At 45.7% G+C, this 23,947-nt stretch overlaps 1 protein-coding gene across 1 annotated transcript in view; it reads left to right on the top strand.

The window, feature by feature from the left end:
- Window positions 1-23,947, top strand: part of prkaa2 (protein kinase, AMP-activated, alpha 2 catalytic subunit) — a 52,896-nt gene that overhangs the window by 16,754 nt on the left and 12,195 nt on the right. The window contains exons 5-8 of the mRNA XM_034180443.1: window positions 12,658-12,802; window positions 19,869-19,956; window positions 20,707-20,931; window positions 21,898-22,060. Of these exons, the coding sequence (XP_034036334.1) occupies window positions 12,658-12,802; window positions 19,869-19,956; window positions 20,707-20,931; window positions 21,898-22,060 (621 nt within the window). The remainder of the gene's footprint in view (window positions 1-12,657; window positions 12,803-19,868; window positions 19,957-20,706; window positions 20,932-21,897; window positions 22,061-23,947) is intronic.

Here is a 23,947-nt window from a genome sequence, read left to right as displayed (position 1 = left end):
AATAAAACTGTTTCTTTTACATGGCATGCTCTGTTTTACTTCACATTATGAATTAAGAACACCCTCGATATTGTTTTAAACACACCCATTGTTCACCTGCTAAATTTTCAACAAAAAAATGGCACACAAATGAAGGATAATGAAAACTCAGGCGGTATGCGGATGAATTTGTAATTAAAAGGGGCTTGCAGAACAATATACAAAACAAAAAAAAGTCTACTACTTGTTCAGTAAACATAAAATTATCTTACTTTAGTCTTTCACATAGCATTCGCACCATGTTTAACATATCAGTCCACTTATTGAACTTTCAAAATAAGAACAAGAGCATAATTAAAACCATTAAGTAAATCCTGTCAGTAAGGAGGCGTGATCGCCATTTTAATTCCGGGCAAGTTAGTGATTTGCGTGCATAGAAGTTCAAGAAACAGGTGGAATATACCAGAAAGCTACGCATGTTGGCAAAGCCACAAACGGAGGAACAACAGAGACAATATTTCCTTCCATAAGTAAGTGGTTTTGGTTCTTCTTGTCACTTTGTCCGTGATATTTGGATGATAAACAGCTGTATGTTTCCTGCCATACCTGTGTCGCCCGATGACATGGACCATTAACTCTTCACTTATGTCTAGTTGATATTTTCCACTGCTAGACCAATATCTAGTTAAAATACTTGTCGTTAGTGATTAAAATTGTTCGACAAGACTGAGAATTTTTTTTTAATTTGCACCTTAAAATAATGAGATTTTAATGACCCGCGCTGTGCCGCTCACAGTCACACCCACACATAGAGATGTGTACCCACACTACTGACTTCATGAATGAAACTCGGTCAATAAAGGATAATTGTGTAAAATATAATATAATATAATATATATACAGTGTTCCCTCGTTTATCGCGGGAGTTACGTTCTAAAAATAGCCCGCGATAGGTGAATTCCGCGAAGTAGCAGCGTTATATTTTTTACAATTATTATAGATGTTTTAAGGCTGTAAAACCCCTCACTACACACATTTTCTCACTTTTCTCTCCTGTGTAAACACTCTCAAAGTTCAAACCTTAGTACAAAAATAAGTCCAGTATTATATAGAATGAAACCAAAGATCAAAACCTGTTTTCAGGCCCAAACATTTGTTTGAGAAATAAAAACAGAACTGTTGTGTGGGCTGCCAGAAGAGGAGGTACTGCTGGCCCACCACCAGAGGGCGCCCTGCCTGAAGTGTGGGCTTCAGGCAGGAGAGGGCGCTGCCGCCACGGACACAACCAGGAGTGACAGCTGTCACACAGCAACTCATGACAGCTGTCACCCATCATTTCATCACTCCATAAAAGCCGGATGTCATCTCCACCTCGCTGCCGAGATATCGTCTACCTGTGAAGGTAATATTCTCTGCTGTATCTGAACTTAACACTGACTTTATAGTCTGAACTTCTTTGCAGCCGTTTTCCTGTGGGTGTTGCCTTATCTGTGGGATTGGCATTTTGGTGTGATCAGCGACGGCTTCGCTTCACACCCCAACCAGATAAGTGGTTAACAGGAGCTGCACGAGTGTGTGATTAGAGGTGGAGGTGACTTTCCACCTTCTGACTGTTTTTGTTACTGGGTGTGCACACACCCACATCTCACTGTTTGTGCTCCTCGCCAGCAGTACCAGATCCGACAGCCGGGGACGGTGATCACCTGGGAATTCGAGACTTGGCGGCTCCAGTATTCACCAGGTTCGGTGGCGGCGGAAATCGTGTGGTTCCGGCTCTTCTCAGGACAGACGTCTTCTATCCTCGAGCCTGCCCACACGTCACCTTTGTATATTGACTGCTATCAGATTCTGAGATTGTCTGTATATTCGTTGTGCACATTCCCAACATTAAATTGTTACCTTTTGGCTCATCTATTGACCGTTCATTTGCGCCCCCTGTTGTGGGTCCGTGTCACTACACTTTCCCCAACAAGAACGTTTTCCTATAAATAATTATGATGGCTTTTAGAACTAACAAATTTAATTTTAACGATCAACCTACGAGGTTGGACACATAAGAAATTATTAATAGTAACTGACCAGTATGTCACAGTTCCTCTGATCGTGCCTCTTTGTCGTGGCGCCGCTGCGCAGCGTCTTTTTCCACCTCGGGGCAGGTGTCTTTTTCCGAGTGATACGGGTAGTTGTTGTCGCTTTTTTTTTCTTCTGAGCGAGAAGATTCTTATAAACAGACACACGCAGAACACAATGCGTGTGCTTTTTCTTCGCTGCTGCAGCGCTCATCAAAACAGCAAGTGTAGTCTCTGGACCTGTTGCCAGATTTTGGCTGCAACTAAGAAAAACAGACAGTTAAAAAAAGAAGAAGCATGCAAAATTGCACTAAAAAAAATCTGCGAACTGGCGAGACCGCGAAAGGTGAACCGCGATATAGCGAGGGACCACTGTATATATATATATATATATATATATATGAGGTCTGTCCATAAAGTATAAGTCCTTTTTATTTTTTTCAAAAACTATATGGATTTCATTCACATGTTTTTACGTCAGACATGCTTGAACCCTCCTGCGCATGCGTGAGTTTTTCCACGCCTGTCGGTGACGTCATTCGCCTGTGAGCACTCCTTGTGGGAGGAGTCGTCCAGCACCTCATCGGAATTCCTTTGTCTGAGAAGTTGCTGAGAGACTGGCGCTTTGTTTGATCAAAATTTTTTCTAAACCTGTGAGACACATCGAAGTGGACACGGTTCGAAAAATTAAGGTGGTTTTCGGTGAAAATTTTAACGGCTGATGAGAGATTTTGAGGTGATACTGTCGCTTTAAGGACTTCCCACGGAGCGAGACGTCGCGCAGCACTCCCAGGCGCCGTTGTCAGCCTGTTTCAAGCTGAAAACCTCCATGTTTCAGGCTCTATTGATCCAGGACGTCGTGAGAGAACAGAGAAGTTTCAGAAGAAGTCAGTTTCAGCATTTTATCCGGATATTCCACTGTTAAAGGAGATTTTTTTAATGAAAGACATGCGGACGGGTCCGCGCGTTGGGACGCAGCCGGCGCGGTGCGGCGGCACAATAAAAACACCTCCGTGTTGATAACCATTTCTAAAATCCAGGCGGCTTTTGATGGCTTTCAGTGGAGTATATGAGAAATTGTTTAACAGGTGGACATGTTCCAACTTGTCCTTAAGGCTTCCAACGGAGGTGTTTTTCCTGTGGCGGAGCGTCGCGGCGGCTGCGAGCCGACGCTGCAATCCGCCCGCACGTCTTTCATTAAAAAAAATCTCCTTTAACAGTGGAATATCCAGATAAAATGCTGAAACTGACTTCTTCTGAAACTTCTCTGTTCTCTCACGATGTCCTGGATCAATAGAGCCTGAAATGTGGAGGTTTTCAGCTTGAAACAGGCTGACTACGGCGCCTGGGAGTGCTGCACGACGTCTCGCTCCGTGGGAAGTCCTTAAAGCGACAGTATCACCTCAAAATCTCTCATCAGCCATTAAAATTTTCACCAAAAACCAGCTTAATTTTTCGAACCGTGTCCACTTCGATGTGTCTCACAGGTTTAGAAAAAATTTTGATCAAACAAAGCGCCAGTCTCTCAGCAACTTCTCAGACAAAGGAATTCCGACGAGGGGCTGGACGACTCCTCCCACAAGGAGTGCTCACAGGCGAATGACGTCACCAACAGGCGTGGAAAAACTCACGCATGCGCACGAGGGTTCAAGCATGTCTGACGTAAAAACATATGAATGAAATCTATATAGTTTTTGAAAAAAATAAAAAGGACCTATACTTTATGGACAGACCTCGTATATATATATATATATATATATATATATATTGTAATGGTTTTAGGAGCCGCTCTGTGTTGAACACAGCTGCTGCAGCTGACGCCTCAGCTCAGCAGCTTGAACAGTGCAGATCCGTGTAACTTTCAACACTAATATTTGGGCATGTTTGTGTGTCCGAGTAAGTTTAATACTTTCCTGACATAATTTAATGTCATTTAATTTTACTGGCTCGATATCCAGGTCAAAATGGCATTTTTTAACACGTATTTTGCGAGCATTTTTCTGAGTGTGTTCAGTCACGAATCTCTATTGAAAATGCATTAACATTGGGGTACTTCATCAATATTTTGCCCGGTTAGGAGACGCCATGCTGTCCACGTTTTTGTTTCAAAGAAAAAAAATATATACAGATAATATCACAAAATGCATTAAAATTGTAATCCTGTGAACTAATCCCCAGTTTTCCTAAATATACCTGTAATCTGAATACGTCTTTTTTTCTGTAACTGTGCCAGTTACCTTTTTTTGTATCCTAATTACGTAACGCCGTTACATGTATTCCGTTACTCCCCATGCCTGGTGATAGGGTAATCTCAGTACGTTCACGACAGGCAAAATGCATTTTAGACACTCTGATCAGGCTCCACGGACAACAGCATTAAACTCTAGTGCCTAAAACTCTCGTGAATATATTCTCTGAGTTTACAGACGTTATTGTGTTTGCGTTTATTAAATTGCACGCATCTTAAATGTAGCAAGTAGCAACACAGATTATCTGGAATTTTGTTTTGGCAAGTTTTCAAGGTCTCTACTGCCATCTACTAGCCAGTAGTGTTCATGGCAGTATTCAAACTGAAGCTGGGCTGATATTTTCAATCACTGTACTTGGTTCCAGCTCAAACTGTAGCTCAAACCACAGAACCGCACGGTGTAAAAGTTCAGAGCGCACGATTTATGTTCTCACACACATTGTATGTTCAAAAACCACATGTCGGACTCAAGCAAAACGTAAACAGAAGCTTTTTTCAAACGTAATTTACAAAAACTCTCAATGGGAGACATCAAAGTTTAAAAAAAAACAAAAAAACAAAAACAAAAAAACATTACATGACAGGTCTGCGGTGTTTGCACAGGCACAGTGCAAGAGGTTGGCGCTTATAGCGCTTCAGCAGCGGGATACCCTCATAACGGCTGACCAGAATATCAAATAAGTTTGATTTTCATCTGACCATATGATCGCCAATCAGGCGGTGGTCGTGAAATGTTAAACGCAGCTCGTTACTCCATGTATACTAAACGATGCAGGACGCGTGATTAACCTGAAACTCTGTGTGATCCAAAAAACTCTCGTACGAATGAATAATCAGCTGAAAAAGGGCCAAAACTCACACTGGCACCAGTAGATCATGGCAGTGTTTTATTTATTTTGACACCGGTTATATCAGAGGGTTATCTAATTACAACTTGGCTTTTTTTTTTTTTTTTTTTTTTTTGAAAATGCCTTTTTTTTACAAATAAAAAAATGGCATATTTTACAAAAGCACATTTATCTATAAACATCAACACACGACACACCTCACACTAACGTATTGATTTACATAGAATGAATCAACCAATCAGTGTGCGTGGAGGCACATTTTACCCAGAATGCCATCTGTCTGTATTTAGTGCATTATTCAACATTAAAAGATATATGTTATATCTTAACTCTTAAATGACAGAATTGACATTAATGGAGTTATTCTATCAGTATTCATTTTATTTATACACCAAACCATAACTCAGCACTGCTTTATTAAGACCTCGTCCTGACGGCAGTGCTGTGATTGAGTAGAGAGTTGAGCTTTGTGGCTCCTTTCAGCTTGCTTCTGTGCTGGAAGCCATGTAGTAAACGGGAGCTTCCAGCAGGGGGCAAGATACTCAAAGACAGAAGTGCTGACTCATTGTTTGGGTCTGTTGATACTTGTTGTTGTTGATACTTCCAAAAGCGATTGTGGCGTTAAGACTCAAAATCAGCTTATTAGTAGTTGCAAGTGTACCGGAGACAATACTGGAATTTATTGGTTATCGGTTATCTGTAACTTCAGATACATTTTTGGGCAGTTTATCGTTTTAGCTTTATCGAAGATAACTTTTCAGTTATCTGATTATCTGTTATCAAAGTTAATTTTTTTGGTTATCTGTTCCCACCACTGAAAATGATGACAATAAGTTGACATCTTACTGGCTCTTAAAGGTAGCAGAACACATATGACAGAATGTGTCATATCATTGGACAGTTTTATTTGCACAAATTTTCATATCTGCAGATCATTTTTTACGCTTTTATCAGCTGAAACTACCAATGTTTTCTCGACATACAGTATGTCTCTAACATTAAAATATGTACTGCTTATCCTACATATAGCATATTTGTTTTTATTTCTTATTCATCTGTACAGCACTTGAAAACAGAAAATGTAGCATTGTTAAAACAATTTACCTCAATATTGTAGACATTCATTATTTGCAACTGGCTTCAAGACTAACTGAGAATGCATTGTTAGCCCATACATTGCTGGAAAAAAGCTCATTGTTTTTATGATGAGATTGTTGGGAAGGTGTCGTAGCACGGACCCACAACAGGGGGCGCAAAATGAACGGACAATGAGTAAGCCAAAAGGTAACAATTTACTGTTGTGACAATACACAACGAAATGTACAGAAATTGCAAAGTCAATTAACACCAGGTGACGTGTGGGCAGGCTCGAAGATAGAAGACCCCGACGAGAGAGAGACCGCGTCCCACACGGCCTCCACCACCAACGGTCTGAAGAACACCGGAGCCGCCAAGTCCCGAATCCCCAGGTGACCTCTGTCTTCGGCTGTCGACCCTGGTACTGCTGGCAGAAAGCAGAGAAAAGATGAATGAGTGTAACTCCTTACACTCAGTGGTCTATAGTCTGTACACAGTTAGGAGGAGAACCTCCACCTCCGAATCACACACTCGTGCAGCTCCTGGTGTGACCACTTATCTGTAGCGCGGTTGTCGTCGTCACGCTCCACGCCACTTCCCAGATAAGGGCGAACACCACAGGATACCGGCTGCAACAAAAGTTCAGGTTGTTACTCAACGTATGAGTCAGCAGAGAAATTACCTTACGGTAGTCGATTTCTCGGCGAGGAGGTGGAGTTCCGATCCGGCTTTTAAGATGGTGATGCTGATGATGAACGAGTGACAGCTGGTGCAGGGGATGAATGACAGCTGTCACTTCTTCAGGGTCCGGCGCCCTCTCGTGCTTGGAGCCCGCACTCCAAGCAGGGCGCCCTCTGGTGGTGGTGGGCCAGCAGTACCTCCTCTTCAGCGGCCCACATAACAGGACCCCCCCCTCAACGGGCGCCTCCTGGCGCCCGACCGGGCTTGTCCGGGTGTCGGCTGTAGAACTCGGCCAGGAGGGCCGGGTCCAGGATGAAGCTCCTCTTCACCCAGGAGCGTTCTTCAGGTCCATACCCCTCCCAGTCCACCAGATATTGGAACCCCCGGCCCTTACGACGGACGTCCAGGAGCCTGCGGACCGTCCAAGCAGGTTCCCCGTCGATGAGCCGGGCAGGAGGCGGCGTAGGTCCAGGTGCACAGAGGGGCGAGGTGTGGTGAGGCTTTATGTGGGACACGTGGAATACCGGGTGGATCCGCAGTGAAGCTGGGAGTCGGAGCTTCACCGCGGCTGGGTTGATGATCTTGAGGATTGGGAAGGGTCCGATGTATCTGTCTTTCAGTTTGGGGGAGTCCACACAGAGGGGAATGTCCTTGGTCGAGAGCCACACCTCCTGCCTGGGCTGGAACGTGGGGGCCGGGGACCGTCGGCGGTCGGCATGGGACTTGGCCCTCGTCCGGGCCTTTAACAGGGCAGAGCGGGCGGTCCGCCACACCCGGCGACATCTCCGAAGGTGGGCCTGGACCGAGGGCACACCGACCTCTCCCTCCACCAGCGGGAATAATGGGGGCTGGTACCCCAAACACACCTCAAAAGGGGAGAGGCCGGTGGCAGACGAAACATGGCTGTTGTGGGCATACTCGATCCAGGCCAGATGGTGACTCCAGGCCGCCGGATGTGCGGAGGTGACACACCGAAGGGCCTGCTCCAACTCCTGGTTGGCCCGCTCTGCCTGGCCGTTGGTCTGGGGGTGGTACCCGGACGAGAGACTCACGGTGGCCCCCAGCTCCTTGCAGAAACTCTTCCACACCTGTGAAGAGAACTGGGGACCACGATCCGAGACGATGTCCGACGGTATCCCATGCAGCCGCATGACGTGGTGGACCAGGAGGTCTGCCGTCTCCTGGGCCGTCGGGAGCTTCAGGAGGGCCACGAAGTGGGCCGCCTTGGAGAACCGGTCCACTATCGTGAGGATTACGTTGTTGCCCTGGGACGGCGGGAGGCCCGTGATGAAATCCAGGCCGATGTGAGACCAGGGGCGATGAGGCACCGGCAGGGGTTGGAGGAGGCCCGTCGTCCTCCGATGGTCTGCCTTGCCCCTGGCGCAGATGGTACAGACCTGGATGTAGTCCCGGACGTCGGTTTCCAGGGACGCCCACCAGAAGCGCTGCTGGACTACTGCCACGGTCCTACGCACCCCGGGATGACAGGAGAGCTTGGACCCGTGACAGAAGTCCAATACGGCAGCTCTTGCCTCTGGTGGGACGTACAGTCTGTCCTTGGGGCCAGTCCCCGGGTCCGGGCTCCTGGTCAGGGCCTCCTGGACGGTCTTCTCCACGTCCCAGGTAAGGGCGGCCACGACAGTGGACTCGGGGATGATGGTCTCGGTGGGGTTTGACAGCCCCGCTTTGGCTTCTTCTTCGTGCACCCGGGACAATGCATCTGGTTTTTGGTTCTTGGTCCCGGGGCGGTATGTAATCCGGAAGTCAAAGCGCCCGAAGAACAGAGACCAGCGGGCTTGCCTGGGGTTCAGCCGCTTGGCGGTCCGGATGTACTCCAGGTTCCGATGGTCAGTGAAAACCGTGAAGGGCAACGAAGCCCCCTCCAGCAGGTGTCTCCACTCTTCAAGGGCCTCCTTCACCGCAAGAAGTTCCCGATTGCCAACGTCATAGTTCCGTTCAGCTGGGGTCAACCTGCGGGAATAAAAGGCACAAGGATGGAGAACCTTATCAGCCTCCATGCTCTGGGACAGCACGGCTCCTACCCCTGAGTCAGAGGCGTCCACTTCTACTACGTACTGGCGATCAGGATCAGGCTGCACCAGAACTGGCGCAGTCGAGAACCGGCGTTTCAACTCCTGGAACGCGGCTTCGCACCGATCCGACCAGGCAAAGGGGACCTTGGTGGAGGTCAGGGCAGTCAGGGGGCTAACTACCTGACTGTAACCTTTGATGAACCTCCTGTAAAAATTTGCAAAACCGAGGAACTGCTGTAGTTTCCTGCGGCTTGTTGGTTGGGGCCAATCTCTCACCGCCGCAACCTTAGCCGGATCAGGGGCGACGGAGTTGGAGGAGATGATGAACCCCAGGAAGGACAAAGAAGTGTGGTGGAACTCGCACTTCTCGCCCTTCACAAACAGCCGGTTCTCCAACAACCGCTGTAGGACCTGACGTACAGGCTGGACATGGGTCTCAGGGTCCGGAGAAAAGATGAGTATATCGTCCAGATATACGAAGACGAACCGATGCAGGAAGTCCCGCAAGACGTCATTTACCAAAGCTTGGAACATCGCGGGGGCGTTAGTGAGGCCGAACGGCATGACCAGGTACTCGAAGTGACCTAACGGGGTGTTGAATGCCGTCTTCCATTCGTCTCCCTTCCGGATCCGAACCAGGTGGTACGCATTTCTAAGATCCAATTTCGTAAAGATTTGGGCTCCATGCAGGGGCGTGAACACTGAATCTAACAGAGGTAACGGGTATCGGTTGCGAACCGTGATCTCGTTCAGCCCTCTGTAATCAATGCATGGACGGAGTCCGCCGTCTTTCTTGCCCACAAAAAAGAAACCAGCACCCATCGGGGAGGTGGAGTTTCGGATCAGCCCGGCAGCTAAGGAGTCCCGGATGTAGGTCTCCATTGATTCGCGTTCCGGACGTGAGAGGTTGTACAACCTACTGGACGGGTACTCAACGCCCGGGACTAAATCGATGGCACAATCGTACGGCCGGTGCGGAGGAAGAGTGAGCGCCAGATCTTTGCTGAAAACGTCAGCAAGATCGTGGTACTCCTCTGGCACCGCCGATAGATTGGGGGGGACTTTGACCTCCTCATTAGCTGTAGTGCCGGGGGGAACCGAGGATCCTAAACACTCCCGGTGGCAGGCTTCGCTCCACTGCGTCACAACCCCGGACGGCCAATCAACCCGGGGATTGTGCTTCACCATCCATGGAAAGCCCAAAATCACTCGGGAGGTAGATGGTGTTACATGGAACACTATCTCCTCCCTGTGATTCCCAGACACAACCAATGTCACTGGTTGTGTCTGATGTGTGATCAATGGAAGCAGGGTGCCATCTAGTGCTCGCACCTGCAATGGTGCCGGCAGAGCCACCAGAGGGAGCCCTACTTCCCTTGCCCATCTGCTGTCCAGCAGATTCCCCTCTGACCCCGTGTCTATCAGTGCTGGGGCGTGAAGGGTTAACTCCTCACAAAGGATTGTTACTGGGATTCGTGCCGATCTGCGTGGTCTTTCCGCGTGTGTGTTATGACCCACCCTTAGCCCAGATTCTAAGGACGGGCGTTTGTAGTTTGACCGTTCAGGGCAGTCCCTCTGCATGTGCTCACAAGAGCCGCAGACAAAACACTCCCCGCGGGCCAGTCTCCTTTGTCTGTCACTTAATTTTACTTTGGCCCTGCTCGTGTCCATAGCCTCCTCAGCAGGGGGAGCTGTAGCCCCACGGGGCCCTCTGGCAGTGAAGCGTGGGGACAACGTCTTATCGGAACCGGAAGGGGGAGGGACGGCTCGTGCCCGGTCACGCCCCCCGGCCTGCTCCCGACGATGCTCAGTCAAACGGTTGTCTAAGCGCATAACCAAATCGACAAGCCCGTCAAAATCCCGCGGTTCCTCCTTCGCCAGTAGGTGCTCCTTGAGGACCGGTGACAGTCCATTTACGAAGGCGGCGCGGAGCGCAACGTTATTCCAGCCGGACCTCGCTGCCGCGATGCGGAAGTCGACTGCATACTCGGCTGCGCTACGGCGCCCCTGTCTTATCGACAGCAGCACGTTTGAAGCAGTCTCGCCTCTGTTAGGATGATCAAACACTTGTTTGAACTCCCGTACAAACCCAGCATAAGACGTTAGGAGCCGTGAGTTCTGCTCCCAAAGCGCCGTAGCCCATGCGCGTGCCTCTCCTCGAAGCAGATTGATAACATAAGCTACCCGGCTAGCATCTGAGGCGTACATGACAGGGCGCTGTGAAAAGACGAGCGAACACTGCATGAGGAAGTCCGCGCACGTCTCGACACAGCCCCCGTACGGCTCCGGAGGGCTTATGTAAGTTTCAGGGGATGGTGGGGGGGTTTGTTGAACGACCAGTGGTACGTCTGATTCAGGCCCAGGACCAGCCAGAGGAGGAGCTGCAGCAGCGCCCTGATCGTGCGCTTCCACCCTGGCGGCGAGAGCCTCCACTCTCCGATTAAGGAGGACATTCTGCTCGGTCACTAAATCCAACCGAGCCGTGAAGGCGGTTAAGATCTGCTGCAGCTCACCCAACACGCCTCCTGCTGACGCCTGCGCTCCTGGCTCTGCCATTGGCCGTTCACGCTCGAGCTGATGCCCCTCGGAATCCATGACGATTGGCCGAGAAATCCTGTTGGGAAGGTGTCGTAGCACGGACCCACAACAGGGGGCGCAAAATGAACGGACAATGAGTAAGCCAAAAGGTAGCAATTTACTGTTGTGACAATACACAACGAAATGTACAGAAATTGCAAAGTCAATTAACACCAGGTGACGTGTGGGCAGGCTCGAAGATAGAAGACCCCGACGAGAGAGAGACCGCGTCCCACACGGCCTCCACCACCAACGGTCTGAAGAACACCGGAGCCGCCAAGTCCCGAATCCCCAGGTGACCTCTGTCTTCGGCTGTCGACCCTGGTACTGCTGGCAGAAAGCAGAGAAAAGATGAATGAGTGTAACTCCTTACACTCAGTGGTCTATAGTCTGTACACAGTTAGGAGGAGAACCTCCACCTCCGAATCACACACTCGTGCAGCTCCTGGTGTGACCACTTATCTGTAGCGCGGTTGTCGTCGTCACGCTCCACGCCACTTCCCAGATAAGGGCGAACACCACAGGATACCGGCTGCAACAAAAGTTCAGGTTATTACTCAACGTATGAGTCAGCAGAGAAATTACCTTACGGTAGTCGATTTCTCGGCGAGGAGGTGGAGTTCCGATCCGGCTTTTAAGATGGTGATGCTGATGATGAACGAGTGACAGCTGGTGCAGGGGATGAATGACAGCTGTCACTTCTTCAGGGTCCGGCGCCCTCTCGTGCTTGGAGCCCGCACTCCAAGCAGGGCGCCCTCTGGTGGTGGTGGGCCAGCAGTACCTCCTCTTCAGCGGCCCACATAACAGAGATGGCCTTTTGCCTATTGGTATTTTTACCCAGAAACATCCCTGAAAATGCTTTCTCTACACTTGTATCAGAGAAATTCCCAGTGGAATTTCAGTTTTTTGGTTCCTGCTGCTTTGCTTGTCGTCGCCACAGCAGATCCAGTATGGATCTGCATCTTGATTTACCACAAGATTTACACCGGATGCTCTTCCTAACACAACTCCAGATGTACATGGAGAATGAGGCAGAGGTTGCCTTGAACCAAGGTCTTACTGTTTAGGAGGTGAGTAAACAACCACTGTGCTGCCTCTTCCCAGAATGTCAGCTTATTCATACCTATTCCTATTTTGTTTTTCAGGTGGGGGACACAGAGGCCCGTCGTCTTTTCCAGCAGATTATCTCAGCTGTTGACTACTGCCACAGACACATGGTTGTCCACAGAGACCTAAAACCTGAGAATGTTCTGCTAGATGCCAGCAGGAATGCCAAGATAGCTGACTTTGGTAGGATCCTCAAATGCCGAGAGGAATAAAAGCACTTGTCTGAGATTTATATGGATAATAACAGGATATATATCCAAGTTTTTACCACACACACACACACACACACACACACACACATACATATATATATATATATATATATATGTCCTCACTTATATTCTATTTTTCACATAATCTGTTCACATTAGTATTTAGCACCCACCAGCAAACATTGCAATATACTTTAATTGCCTTTCTTTAATGTAAATATTTTTTATTGTCTTTTCTACTGTACGACTTGCTGCTGCAGCAAGTGATTTTCCCTGCTGTGGGATCAGTAAAGTTTTTCATATCTGATCTTACAATAAGGGGCATCTGTGGTTATGAGTCAAACAAAAATATTTTTAATGATAGAAGTTTCATTTGCGGATGGGTCAGTGAAAATAAATTTTGAGCATGCCATTCAAATACCTAAAGGCTAATGTAAGTGTTTAAGAAATAAATGTTTTCTAAAACACCATTGGTTGAATAACTAGCACATGCTTGCCAAAGACACCCGCATGATTGGAAAGTGAACATGAGGACTGTGCAGGTGAAGTTGAAGAAGGGAGAATTTAAAATAAAATAAAGCACACTCCGGGATTGAAGCCAGACACATGCACACAGGCCACTTGGCTATTAATATATAGATTTGTGTGTGTGTGTGTGTGTGTGTGTGTGTAATTTTCACTTTCTGAATTGTCTGACAAAAAACATTGAACAATTTAACAATATTCTTCTTTTTAAGGTGCACCTGTACTTACTGTTGAAAATTAATTCATTTTATCAAGTCTTGTGTCACTGCAAACTATATGGATCTAGTTTTGGAACACGTAATGCATTGTACCTTCTGGATTTGATTAAATCTGATTGTATGGCTCAAACGTAGCTGCCCACATTTTGTAGCTTGTAACTGGACCTCTGTGTGAATTTGCCTGTCAAAATTCTGCCCCTTACAGGGCAGAACGTCGCTTTCTCAATAGACTAGGAAAGCAGGAAAACTCTTGCAATGTGCTTCTAAACCTGATTATTGACCGAGAATATGTATAATTGAGAGTTTTCTAATCAGTTGGAACATCATTCAAGGTGACTGCTGAAGGAATATGTGAAATAAGCATTGAAAAATTAAGGTGTTTTTAATACACACAGGTGCTTGTGCACAGCATGGTGAGCGTGGTTTAGAGAGTTCTTCGAGCAACAGGCAGGTCTCATATCAACTCTAGCAGGAAACCTAGAGGCCCACTGTCATCTGATAGGGAAGGAATCAGAGGGTGGTTGCAGCAGAAGTGTTTTGGCTGAGAGCAACAAACACTGGCCAAACAAGTGAGAGTGAGGGAACAGGGATAAAGATAAAGAGAGTTGCACAGTCAGCCTGTTGGACAATGTCTGGGTTTTAGCATACAGCTCATTCAGTGAGATTAGATCTGTTTTTAGGGCTTCAAGTCTAAGCAGGTGAAGTAGAATTAAGATGTCACTATAGTCACCTTCTCTAGCTGTGACAATTCATGTACTGATTTTTATTGTTTTCAGACTCCTATTTGATGTGTTCTCATAGGTCTCTTCAATCGAGGCGAAGGCTTAAATCAGGAACTTCCTGGTCTTTTATGATTAGGTGGAACATATTTACAAAATGGCTTATGTAATGTAAAATGCAGACCTGGAAAAGGAAGGTTGTTGGAAACATGTTGTGAAGGTGTGACTTGAAAAGTTGCAACTTTTTTTTTCCTCCTATGATGCCAAATGGCAGTCAAAATACTGAGATAAAGTCCATGGCCCTATCAAGATGATTTAGCGATCATGGTCTAAAGTACATAGCGCAAGTACATTTGGGGTACATCCAGTTGAATTTAACAGTTTACACTGCATGTAATCTGAGTACAGCGTGGCGTGAAGAGGAGTTGTATTCGTAACAATGGGTACTTGGGTATGACCCCAAAGCAGAGAATGAACCAGATGTATACGTCTATTTATTTCAATAAAACAGGGGACCAGGAAGAAAAAGACAACTGCCTGTGATGTGGCATGTTGAATAGTACGGCAACTCAGAATATTTATAGGGTCCAGTTACACAGGCCACAGAGGGTTTCCAAAAACCAGGCTGCATTCGGAAACAACAGTTTCATACCAAAAGGTCAGTCCAGAACAGCAGGCAAAATCTCAAAGATCTCAGCATGTCAGCAAAGGTCAATAATCTGAAAGTGGGAACTAGGAATACAGAAGACTTCTGGAAACACTTTGAAAACACTTAATGATCCAGAAAAGCATTTTAGGGAGTCAATCACTGTGACACAACATTGATAATGGAGATCAGCTGTGGAATTAATTATTGGACACACATGATAAGATGACAGCTCAGGACAAAAAAGCGATTTTGCTGAAAGAGGACACAAGATTCAGCTTGGGACTCTGACGAGGGCAGTCGCATCTCCTCCACTCTCCCTTATCTTTGTTCTCTGCTTTAACCTTCAAGTCCCTACTTCACCAGACTGTGAAGTCCTCAAATTATATTGGATACTGGATCTATTGGACTACTATTGGATTAACCATGGAATTGATCAGCTGGTCTCTGAACGCTGTTGGCACCATTTTTTCTACAAGAAGGTCAGGACCGGGTGATCCTACCTGCCCAGATGGAACACATCCTGTGGGCTATGTTCTCAACTCCTGGAGCTCTTGGCGTGTTGCATGCTTGGCGCCTTTCTCCATTGAGGACGTTGAGGATTTATTCATTTTTTGTCTTATGGTAGCAAGGCTGGTACTTTTTGGCTTATGTGCTGCCCTGATCTACAGGAAAATTGGCAAGATGGCAGCATCAAGAACCATGGCCCCTCGCTTGTCTGTCATGATTAATGAGGTTGGCATGGCAGTGCATTCTCAGACTGCGATGACTCTTGAACTCAGTCGCAAATTGGATGACATCTTGGAGCAGATGCATGCCTTGCAGTTGAAGTGAAGATTTCAGAGGCCAGTGAATTTTCTTAATTCATAATTGGGAAATTCTTAATTCATAATTGGGATTTGGTTGCGCAAGTGGAACTGTTAAAAGTGTTTTTCACTGCTCAAACCACAACATTACAGGCTTATCAAGACTGAAGGTCAAATTGCCCACTGTTTTCCCTCCAGAGGAATTTCTTCGGCCTGGGGAACATTTGGCTGTTTCTTATCTCAACTCACAAAGACAATAAACTGTTTTCACAGGACTGAAGCATGCTTCATTCCCTCCCCCCACCCCGTCCTATCCCCCATCAAACATCCCCCACTCTGGCGCCTGCTCATGTCATTCCTTTCCCCTTCTGCGGGGGCGGTGCAGTTTTAGCTGCAGCTGGCCTCTGTTCCTCCCCCCAAGCTGATGGCGGCACATCTCAGGGTTGTTGCGTGGCCTTCACCCACTTGCCTCAATTCGGATAATGGACTTCTTCAAACTTAGTGCACATAAACAATGTCAAATGTGTATGTGCTGTCTTTAATTCGGATGTGTGCCATTATTATGGTAAACAAGTAATAATTGTGGACTAATTGCTGTCTGAGGTAACTGGAGTATAAACATAATTTCTCCACTGTGAGATCAATAAAGTATATCTCATCTCAAGATGAAGCCAGAGACCAGAGAGAAGAGATGGGACAGTGACCAAGACGGAGACTAAAGCCATGTTTCCACCGAGCGTTCCGGGATTGTACGGCACACTATTTTGTGTGTTTCCACATCTGGATTTAGGAAGGGGTACCACAATAACAGACCCATACCGCACCACATTTTCGGCACCCTTTAGCTGGGGTCCCAAAATTTTGGATCAGTTACAAAAAGGAAGCGCCAGCCAGCTGCTCTCCATTGATTGGCTCAGTAGCTAAAGGGAAACCTGCAGACCTCATGCTAACAGTTCAGACTGTTTCAAATATTAAAAGGTAGGTAATGTGTATATATGTATGTATGTATATATGGGGTGGGCGTTTATAAGCTTTGCTTCTGCTCACCCCCTTTTTGGTCACACATGTCACTGTGGAATTGTCTTGTATATCAGTTTTTGTTATTGACGAGTTGTGTGCCAAATAAATAAGTTCAATAAAAAAAAAACATTCACACACTGAGTAATTATAAAGTCTTAATCTTACCTGTTACGTCATTTTAGTCAGATTCATCATCACAGCTGGATGAAAACTTATCCATATAAAGTGTCGTTATTTTGGAAAAAAAAAAAACAATGTCTGGAAATAATTTAATTCCTTGTTGTGGCAGAAGAAGCGTAGCGTTTTTAAAGACGTCCCTTTGTGTTTGTCTGCTCCAGGTGCGTTTCTCAGCCTGAACCAAAGGATGCCGACGCTTTGTCCCACAACAAGAGAATTGCCTTATTTTAAAAATTGAAAGCATCACAGCGCCTCATTCATTCACGCCAGTATTTACTACAGCCATATGTAGACGCCTCAGTATTCTGCACATGCTGAAAATAAGTCCTACGATCCACCAAGACAAAAATAAATTTAAAATAACATAAAATTCCACTGTGTAGAGTCCGTGTGGAGGGAGAGAGGTGACAGCTTGACAGCGTACGCATTCTCGATGACGTGCATGTCTACATCTACATGCTCCGCCTACCAAGTAAAAGGTACTGCTGGTGGTGGAAACAAAAGCCAAGCCAGATTTAACCGTTCTGACCCATGCCATATCGACCCTGACCACTCGATGGAAACGAGGCTTAATAAACACAGGGATAAGAAGACAGACTATTAACCATGAGGTAGAATTAACACAATAACAAGGAAAACAAATAACACATGGAGAATGACTCTGCAAAGGGGATAATGTGGAGAATTTACCCAAACACCAAAATGTGGCGCATGGAAGTTTTGAGTATCTTCATTAATCATGACTATGTTTTAGGCATAACATGAATAACACCAATCAGATTGTCATCTGTCCTTGTATTTAATAACCAGTTGTACTGGCATCTGTGACATGGCTGCATAGATGGTCATCTCTTGAAAGGGTTTCTGGTGGCAAAATGAATCTGTGCAACAAAACTGTCTCCCTGTTTTATTTTGATAGTCTTTTTCCATGTCTGTTTCTCTAACTTGCTTTGAGGTTTTTTTTCACACACTGGTTGGTTATTATTTTTAATTAGGCCTAGTTCCTAGTTCTTTTAAACCCCTCTCTTAGATTCCCCACTGCCAGTACGTCCTTTCTTTTCTCACGTTTGTTGGATACTGTTCTTGTGATCCCTTGTTGTATTTTCCAGTCATTGATTTCTTCCTTGTGTCTGCTGTTTTTTGGATGGTGTTTGCCTGTTATGAACATCTAACCATGAGCGACCACTTGTGCTTGGCTTTGGATACAGCCTCTGCCTGCTCCCAACATTACATGCACCACACTGATTAGTCTCCTTACCTCTGACCCCTGGTCTGCTTATTGGAACTGTCTCTGCCTGATCCCCCCAACACTTCTGATACGAGGGTTAGCTGAAAAGTTCTGCCTGCTATGCAGTTATTTCAAGAACCAGCAACCTACTCACGTGAATCGCATATCTGCTAAAAGCTTGGAATGTTCTCTGTCAGATAGTGACAATACTTTTCCGTGTAGTTACATTCCCTTTCCACACAATTACGGCAATGCCAGAGAAGTTTTACATTCCATTGGCGAAGCAGTTGTGTCTTCTCTTGGCGCCAGCGACGCACAGCTGCTTGCACCTCTGCATCATTAGCATAACGGTGTCCCGTCAAGTGTTTTGTCAGCTTCAGTAAAACGAAAAAGTCAGAGTGTGTGACAGTCCAGCGGAGGAATGTGTCACCTTCCTGTGCACGTGGAGTCAGAAGTTCCTGATAAATCCACATTTCATTCAGTTTCATGTTCAGAATCAGCATCTGTGGGACCCATTGTGTGCTCACAACACAATGTGATGGACCTGCTTTTTTGAAATACCAACCGCTATGCTTTTCTGCTTGACAGAGAGATGGGCACAAAGCCACTCCTTCAATTGCACTTGATGCTGTTTATCTGTGGCTGTTATTGCGCATCTGCTATGAGCTTAGGCATGCAGATTCATCTTGGCTGGATTTTTTCCCTTCAAACCCCTTGCCCACCTCCTGACTGTACTCCACACAAGTGTCAACATAGATAACTCATTCATTGATGAAAGTTTATGGGTGCACAACTCTGCGTTGTGAGGAATTCAGTAACAGCACATTATTTCAAAAGCATATGCATGTACATCACTATTTTTTACTGATTACCTTATGCATGTGTTACAGTGATTATGCGTATGCAAATGGTGAAAACCATTTGGTGTTGCTATAGTCAAAAGGATTATTCTCAAACCAATTTCAGTATCTTGCTTGTTATTCAAATAATTGCACCAGAGGCAGTACTTTTCTGCTGAAATTCCTTATTTAGGTCAATACTGGTATATGGAGTGCCTGGATTTTTAGCCAAAGAACTTTACACTTACCAATCTGTGATTTCTGCATAGGGGTCTCTGATCAGAGTCATTAGATAAACATCAAGTGGATCATTTAAAGGACCACTAAAGTTCCCTGAGGTGAAGCATTGAGGTGGTCTTTTATTTTTCCATTAGTGTTTACTTCTATTTTCTTTTGTTTAATTCAGTTTAGTTGTAGTTTGATGCACTAATGCACATCCCTGTGTGTACAACCACAGTGCAAGCAAAACACTAACCCTTATATGCAAGGTGTTTCTAAATATTGGATCATGAAATAACTGTGCACTTCACTTTAGACAAGGGTTTTAGTTATCTGTAGTGCAGTCTCTTTCTGCTAACTCATGATAGTGTTGCACCAACACTACGCCTGATCACACCTTGTTTTAAGACCATCAGGCCCTTGGGAATAAAGATGAGTGCAAGTACTATAGCTGCTTACGCAACCTGTGTACTGGGTGTGAAAAGGACAGCTGTTCAACTAAAAACTAGCACTGACATTTGCACTGCACCGTGTACCACTTTGCACCGGGAGCAAGACCAGCTCAGTGTCTTTTAAAGTGTTGTCAGTGCAACAGAAGTGTGTATTGTTGATATGTGTTTGCTCTGTATTTGGCCAACAGGTCTGTCAAACATGATGTCAGATGGAGAGTTCCTAAGGACGAGCTGTGGCTCACCCAACTATGCTGCTCCAGAGGTCATCTCAGGACGGTCTGTGTGTGAATACAGCAGTGCCTCATGATTAAAGCTGCAATAATATGGCAATAGTTTTGTTCAAGTTTCCATGCAGTTTTGGGCTTTTGCAGTCAATGAAAGCCATGTTATCCGAAAATCACCACATACATATTTTTCTGTTAAAGCCATAAATAAACATGACTGTAAATATATGAATTGCTATGTCAGTCAAACGCATTAGGGGGTGATGGATATTCTGCACACTCCACACACCGATACATATAAGTACAAATAAATATGACATTTTTCAATTATGTATAACCTCATTATGTGACTTCTGTGCAACTTCATTATGAAGTAATTCATACTAATCAATCACATAATTTGTTGATCAATATGTGCTTTAGCTCATAGCTATCTAGGCATCTTGCTTGTTGAGATGTTCACAAAAAGTTTTTTTTTTTTTTTTTTTTTGGACCATGTTTTCCTTGATTTTGACCTTTGTCCAAACTATTCCAAAATCTGATCACCTCTCAATGTCTGTCAAAGTAATATTACCACCAATTTTGAAGGAAATCCATCTAGCCTTGTCCATCAACACACACATTCAACGATACCCTGCAGTGGCTGTTTCACCACAGTGCAGTGTAAAAATTAGTGCTCATTTGATCTAAAGAACCACTCCAAGATGGAAAAAATACAGACTATCCCCACACTGAAGAGTCAGTTACTTTAAATTTGCTGTTTTATGTGTTTCTTTTTCCCATCCTCTCATCACTGTAACAGGCTTTATGCAGGTCCAGAAGTAGACATCTGGAGCTGTGGTGTGATCCTGTATGCCTTGCTGTGTGGTACTCTGCCCTTTGATGATGAACACGTACCCACACTGTTTAAGAAAATCAGAGGAGGTATATTCTACATCCCAGAGTACCTCACCCGCTCTGTGTCCTCACTGCTGATGCTCATGCTGCAGGTGGACCCTCTGAAGAGAGCCACCATCAAAGACATCAGGTACTGACTAATGGGTCACTTGGGCCTAAGAATCAAGTGTCATCTTTTAAGATGCACGGCCACCAATTGGAAACATGCAAATCTAGATCTACATTATGGTACAGGGTGTGAATTTAGGGGAGGTGATGGTCTAGTGGTTAAGGTGTTGGGCTTGAGTCCAGAAGATCATGGGTTCAAATCCCCACCTGACTGGAAAATCACTAAGGGCCCTTGGGCAAGGCCTTTAATCCCGGTTGCTCCGGTCTATAGTGAGCGCCTTGTATAGCAGCACCCTGACATCGGGGTGAATGTGAGGCATGATTGTAAAGCGCTTTGAGCATCTGATGCAGATGGAAAAGCGCTATATAAATGCAGTCCATTTACCATTTACTTTATTAGTTATGTGTGGTGTACACACAAAATTTGGAAAAGTAACAGGCAGAAATTCCAAATGAAATAAGTGAGAGAGGCCTTGCTGGCTTCAACTTTAAAAATTTAAGTTGGTTTGAGAAAAGTTTGTGGTCTTTTTTCCATTGCAAATTCAAGAGTGCCTTATGTAGATGTAGTGGCATCAAAGCTCCCACCTCTGAAATGCCACTACACAAACAGACTGCTGTGTTTGACAGCAATTTGGAATCTTGCCATGGCCCTGCGATGGACTGACGCCCTCCCAGAGTGTGCCCTGCCTCTCGCCCAGTGACCACTGGGATGGGTTTCAGCTCCCCTGTGGCCCTTAACTGGTGTAGAAAGTAAATGAATGAATGAATGAATCTCACCCTGCTTTGGCATTGACACTACAAAAATCAGGATTACCTTGTAAATCATGAAATTATGTGGTAAATGAATGATCCTCATATACAATGAAAAAGTAAAACATGCAAGTCCTCAACAGGAAGAAGCAACATGCAAGATTTCAAGAATGATGTTTGATTTCACATTGTGATAACTGTTGATATTCAGTGGACTGTTTATGCTGTTCTTTGTCAGGGAACACGAGTGGTTTAAGCAGGACCTGCCAGGCTACCTGTTTCCTGAAGATCCATCTTATGACGCGTCAGTGTTGGATGAAGAGGCTGTCAGGGAAGTCTGTGAGAAGTTTGAATGCACAGAGTCTGAGGTTATGTCCAGCCTTTACAGCGGAGATCCACAGGTACACTCAGAATGCCACATTGTTAATGTTTTTAACCTTGGGGTAATTTTTGATCCTACATTGTCCTTTGACCTCCACATTAGAAATATTACGAGGACTGCTTTCTTCCACCTGCGAGATACGAGGTCTGGCAATAAAGTAACGGTCCTTTTTATTTTTTTTTAAACTATATGGATTTGATTCATATGTTTTTACATCAGACAAGCTTGAACCCTCGTGCGCATGCGTGAGTTTTTCCACGCCTGTCGGTGACGTCACTCGCCTGTGAGCACGCCTTGTGGAAGGAGTGGTCCCGCCCCCTCGTCGGATTTTCATTGTCTGGAAATGGCGGAATTATTTGGACTTTTTTTCCATCAGAATTTTTTCAGAAGCTGTTAGAGACTGGCACCTGGAAACCATTTGAAAAATTTATCTGGCTTTCGGTGAAAATTTTACGGGATTCACAGAGAATAAGGACTGTTACTACAGCTTTAAGGACGGCTTTTAGGACGCTCAGCGCGCCGCTCAGCTGCAACGACGAGGCAGAAAACGCCAGCTCATTTCTAAGCTGATGGCTCTGTGGATACAAGACCGTCGTGTGCACTTTCTCTGGTTATCACAAGAGCTGGACATCAGCCATTTTCCAGCAGATTTCACGTTTAACAAGAGATTTTGTGATGGAAAGCCGCACGGAGGCTTCGTGCGTCAGGACCGATTCGCTGATCGAGCGAGACAAAGGAACACCTCCGTTTCAGAGTGCCAGGGGACAAGTTGGGACATCTCCATAATTTCTCTGATACTTACTGGACTGGTAAGCATTGAAAGCCGAGATAGGCATGCTTGAACCCTTGTGCGCATGCGTGAGTTTTTTCACACGTGTCGGTGACGTCATTTCCCTGTGGGCAGGCCTTGAGTGAGATGTGGTCCGTTTCCGTGACGACTCGGCAAATCTGTGTGCGCCGCGACAGGAAAAACACCTCCGTGTTGAAAACCATTTGTAAAATTCAGGCGGCTTTTGATGGCTTTCAACAAGTGAGTAACTGAGAAATTGTTTAACAGCTTGGGCATGTTCCAACTTGCCCGTTAAGGTTTCCAACGGAGGTGTTTTTCCTATCGCGACCCCCCGCGGTCGGGTCCGGCCCGACATGCGACTCTGCCCGCACGTTCTTTCATTACAAAATGTCCGTTAACAATGGAATGTACGAATAAACTCCTCATGCCGACTTCTTCTGAAAGTTCTCTGTTCTCTGACGACTTCCTGGATCAACAGAGCCTGAAATGTGGAAGTTTTCAACTTGAAACGGTGAGACGCTTCCGCCTCGAAGCGCAGATCGCCGACAGGCGCCGTGGGCCGTCTTTACAGCAACACTACCAGACCAAAATCTCTCATCAGCCATTAAAATTTTTACCGAAAACCAGCTGAATTTATCGAATGGTGTCCACTCAGTTGTGCCTTACAGTTTTGAGGAAATTTTGATCAAACAAAGCAGCAGTCTCTGAGCCATTCCTAAACAATGAAAAAAACGACGAGAGGGTGGGCGACTCCTCACTCAAAGACTGCCCACAGGCGAATGACGTAACCGACAGGCGTGAAAAAACTCTCGCATGCCCACGAGGGTTCAAGCATGTCTGATGTAATCACACGTGATTCAAATCCATATGGTTTTTGAAAAAAATAATAAGGTCGGATACTTTTCTAATAGACCTCGTATATATATATATATATACACACACACACACACACACACATACAGTGGCGGGCACAGTTCCGCTAACCGCTAATTATCGAAGATAGTAAAGTAAGTCCCTTCACTGCTCCCTTGTTTGCACTTGGGGTCACCACAGCAAATCCAAGGTGGATCTGCATGTTGAATTGGCACAAGTTTTATGCCGGATGCCCTTCCTGAC

Source organism: Thalassophryne amazonica, chromosome 10, assembly GCF_902500255.1.
Source record: "Thalassophryne amazonica chromosome 10, fThaAma1.1, whole genome shotgun sequence".
NCBI lineage: Eukaryota > Metazoa > Chordata > Actinopteri > Batrachoidiformes > Batrachoididae > Thalassophryne > Thalassophryne amazonica.
Note: the sequence above shows the minus strand (reverse complement) of the source record. Positions and strands in the feature narration are given on the sequence as shown.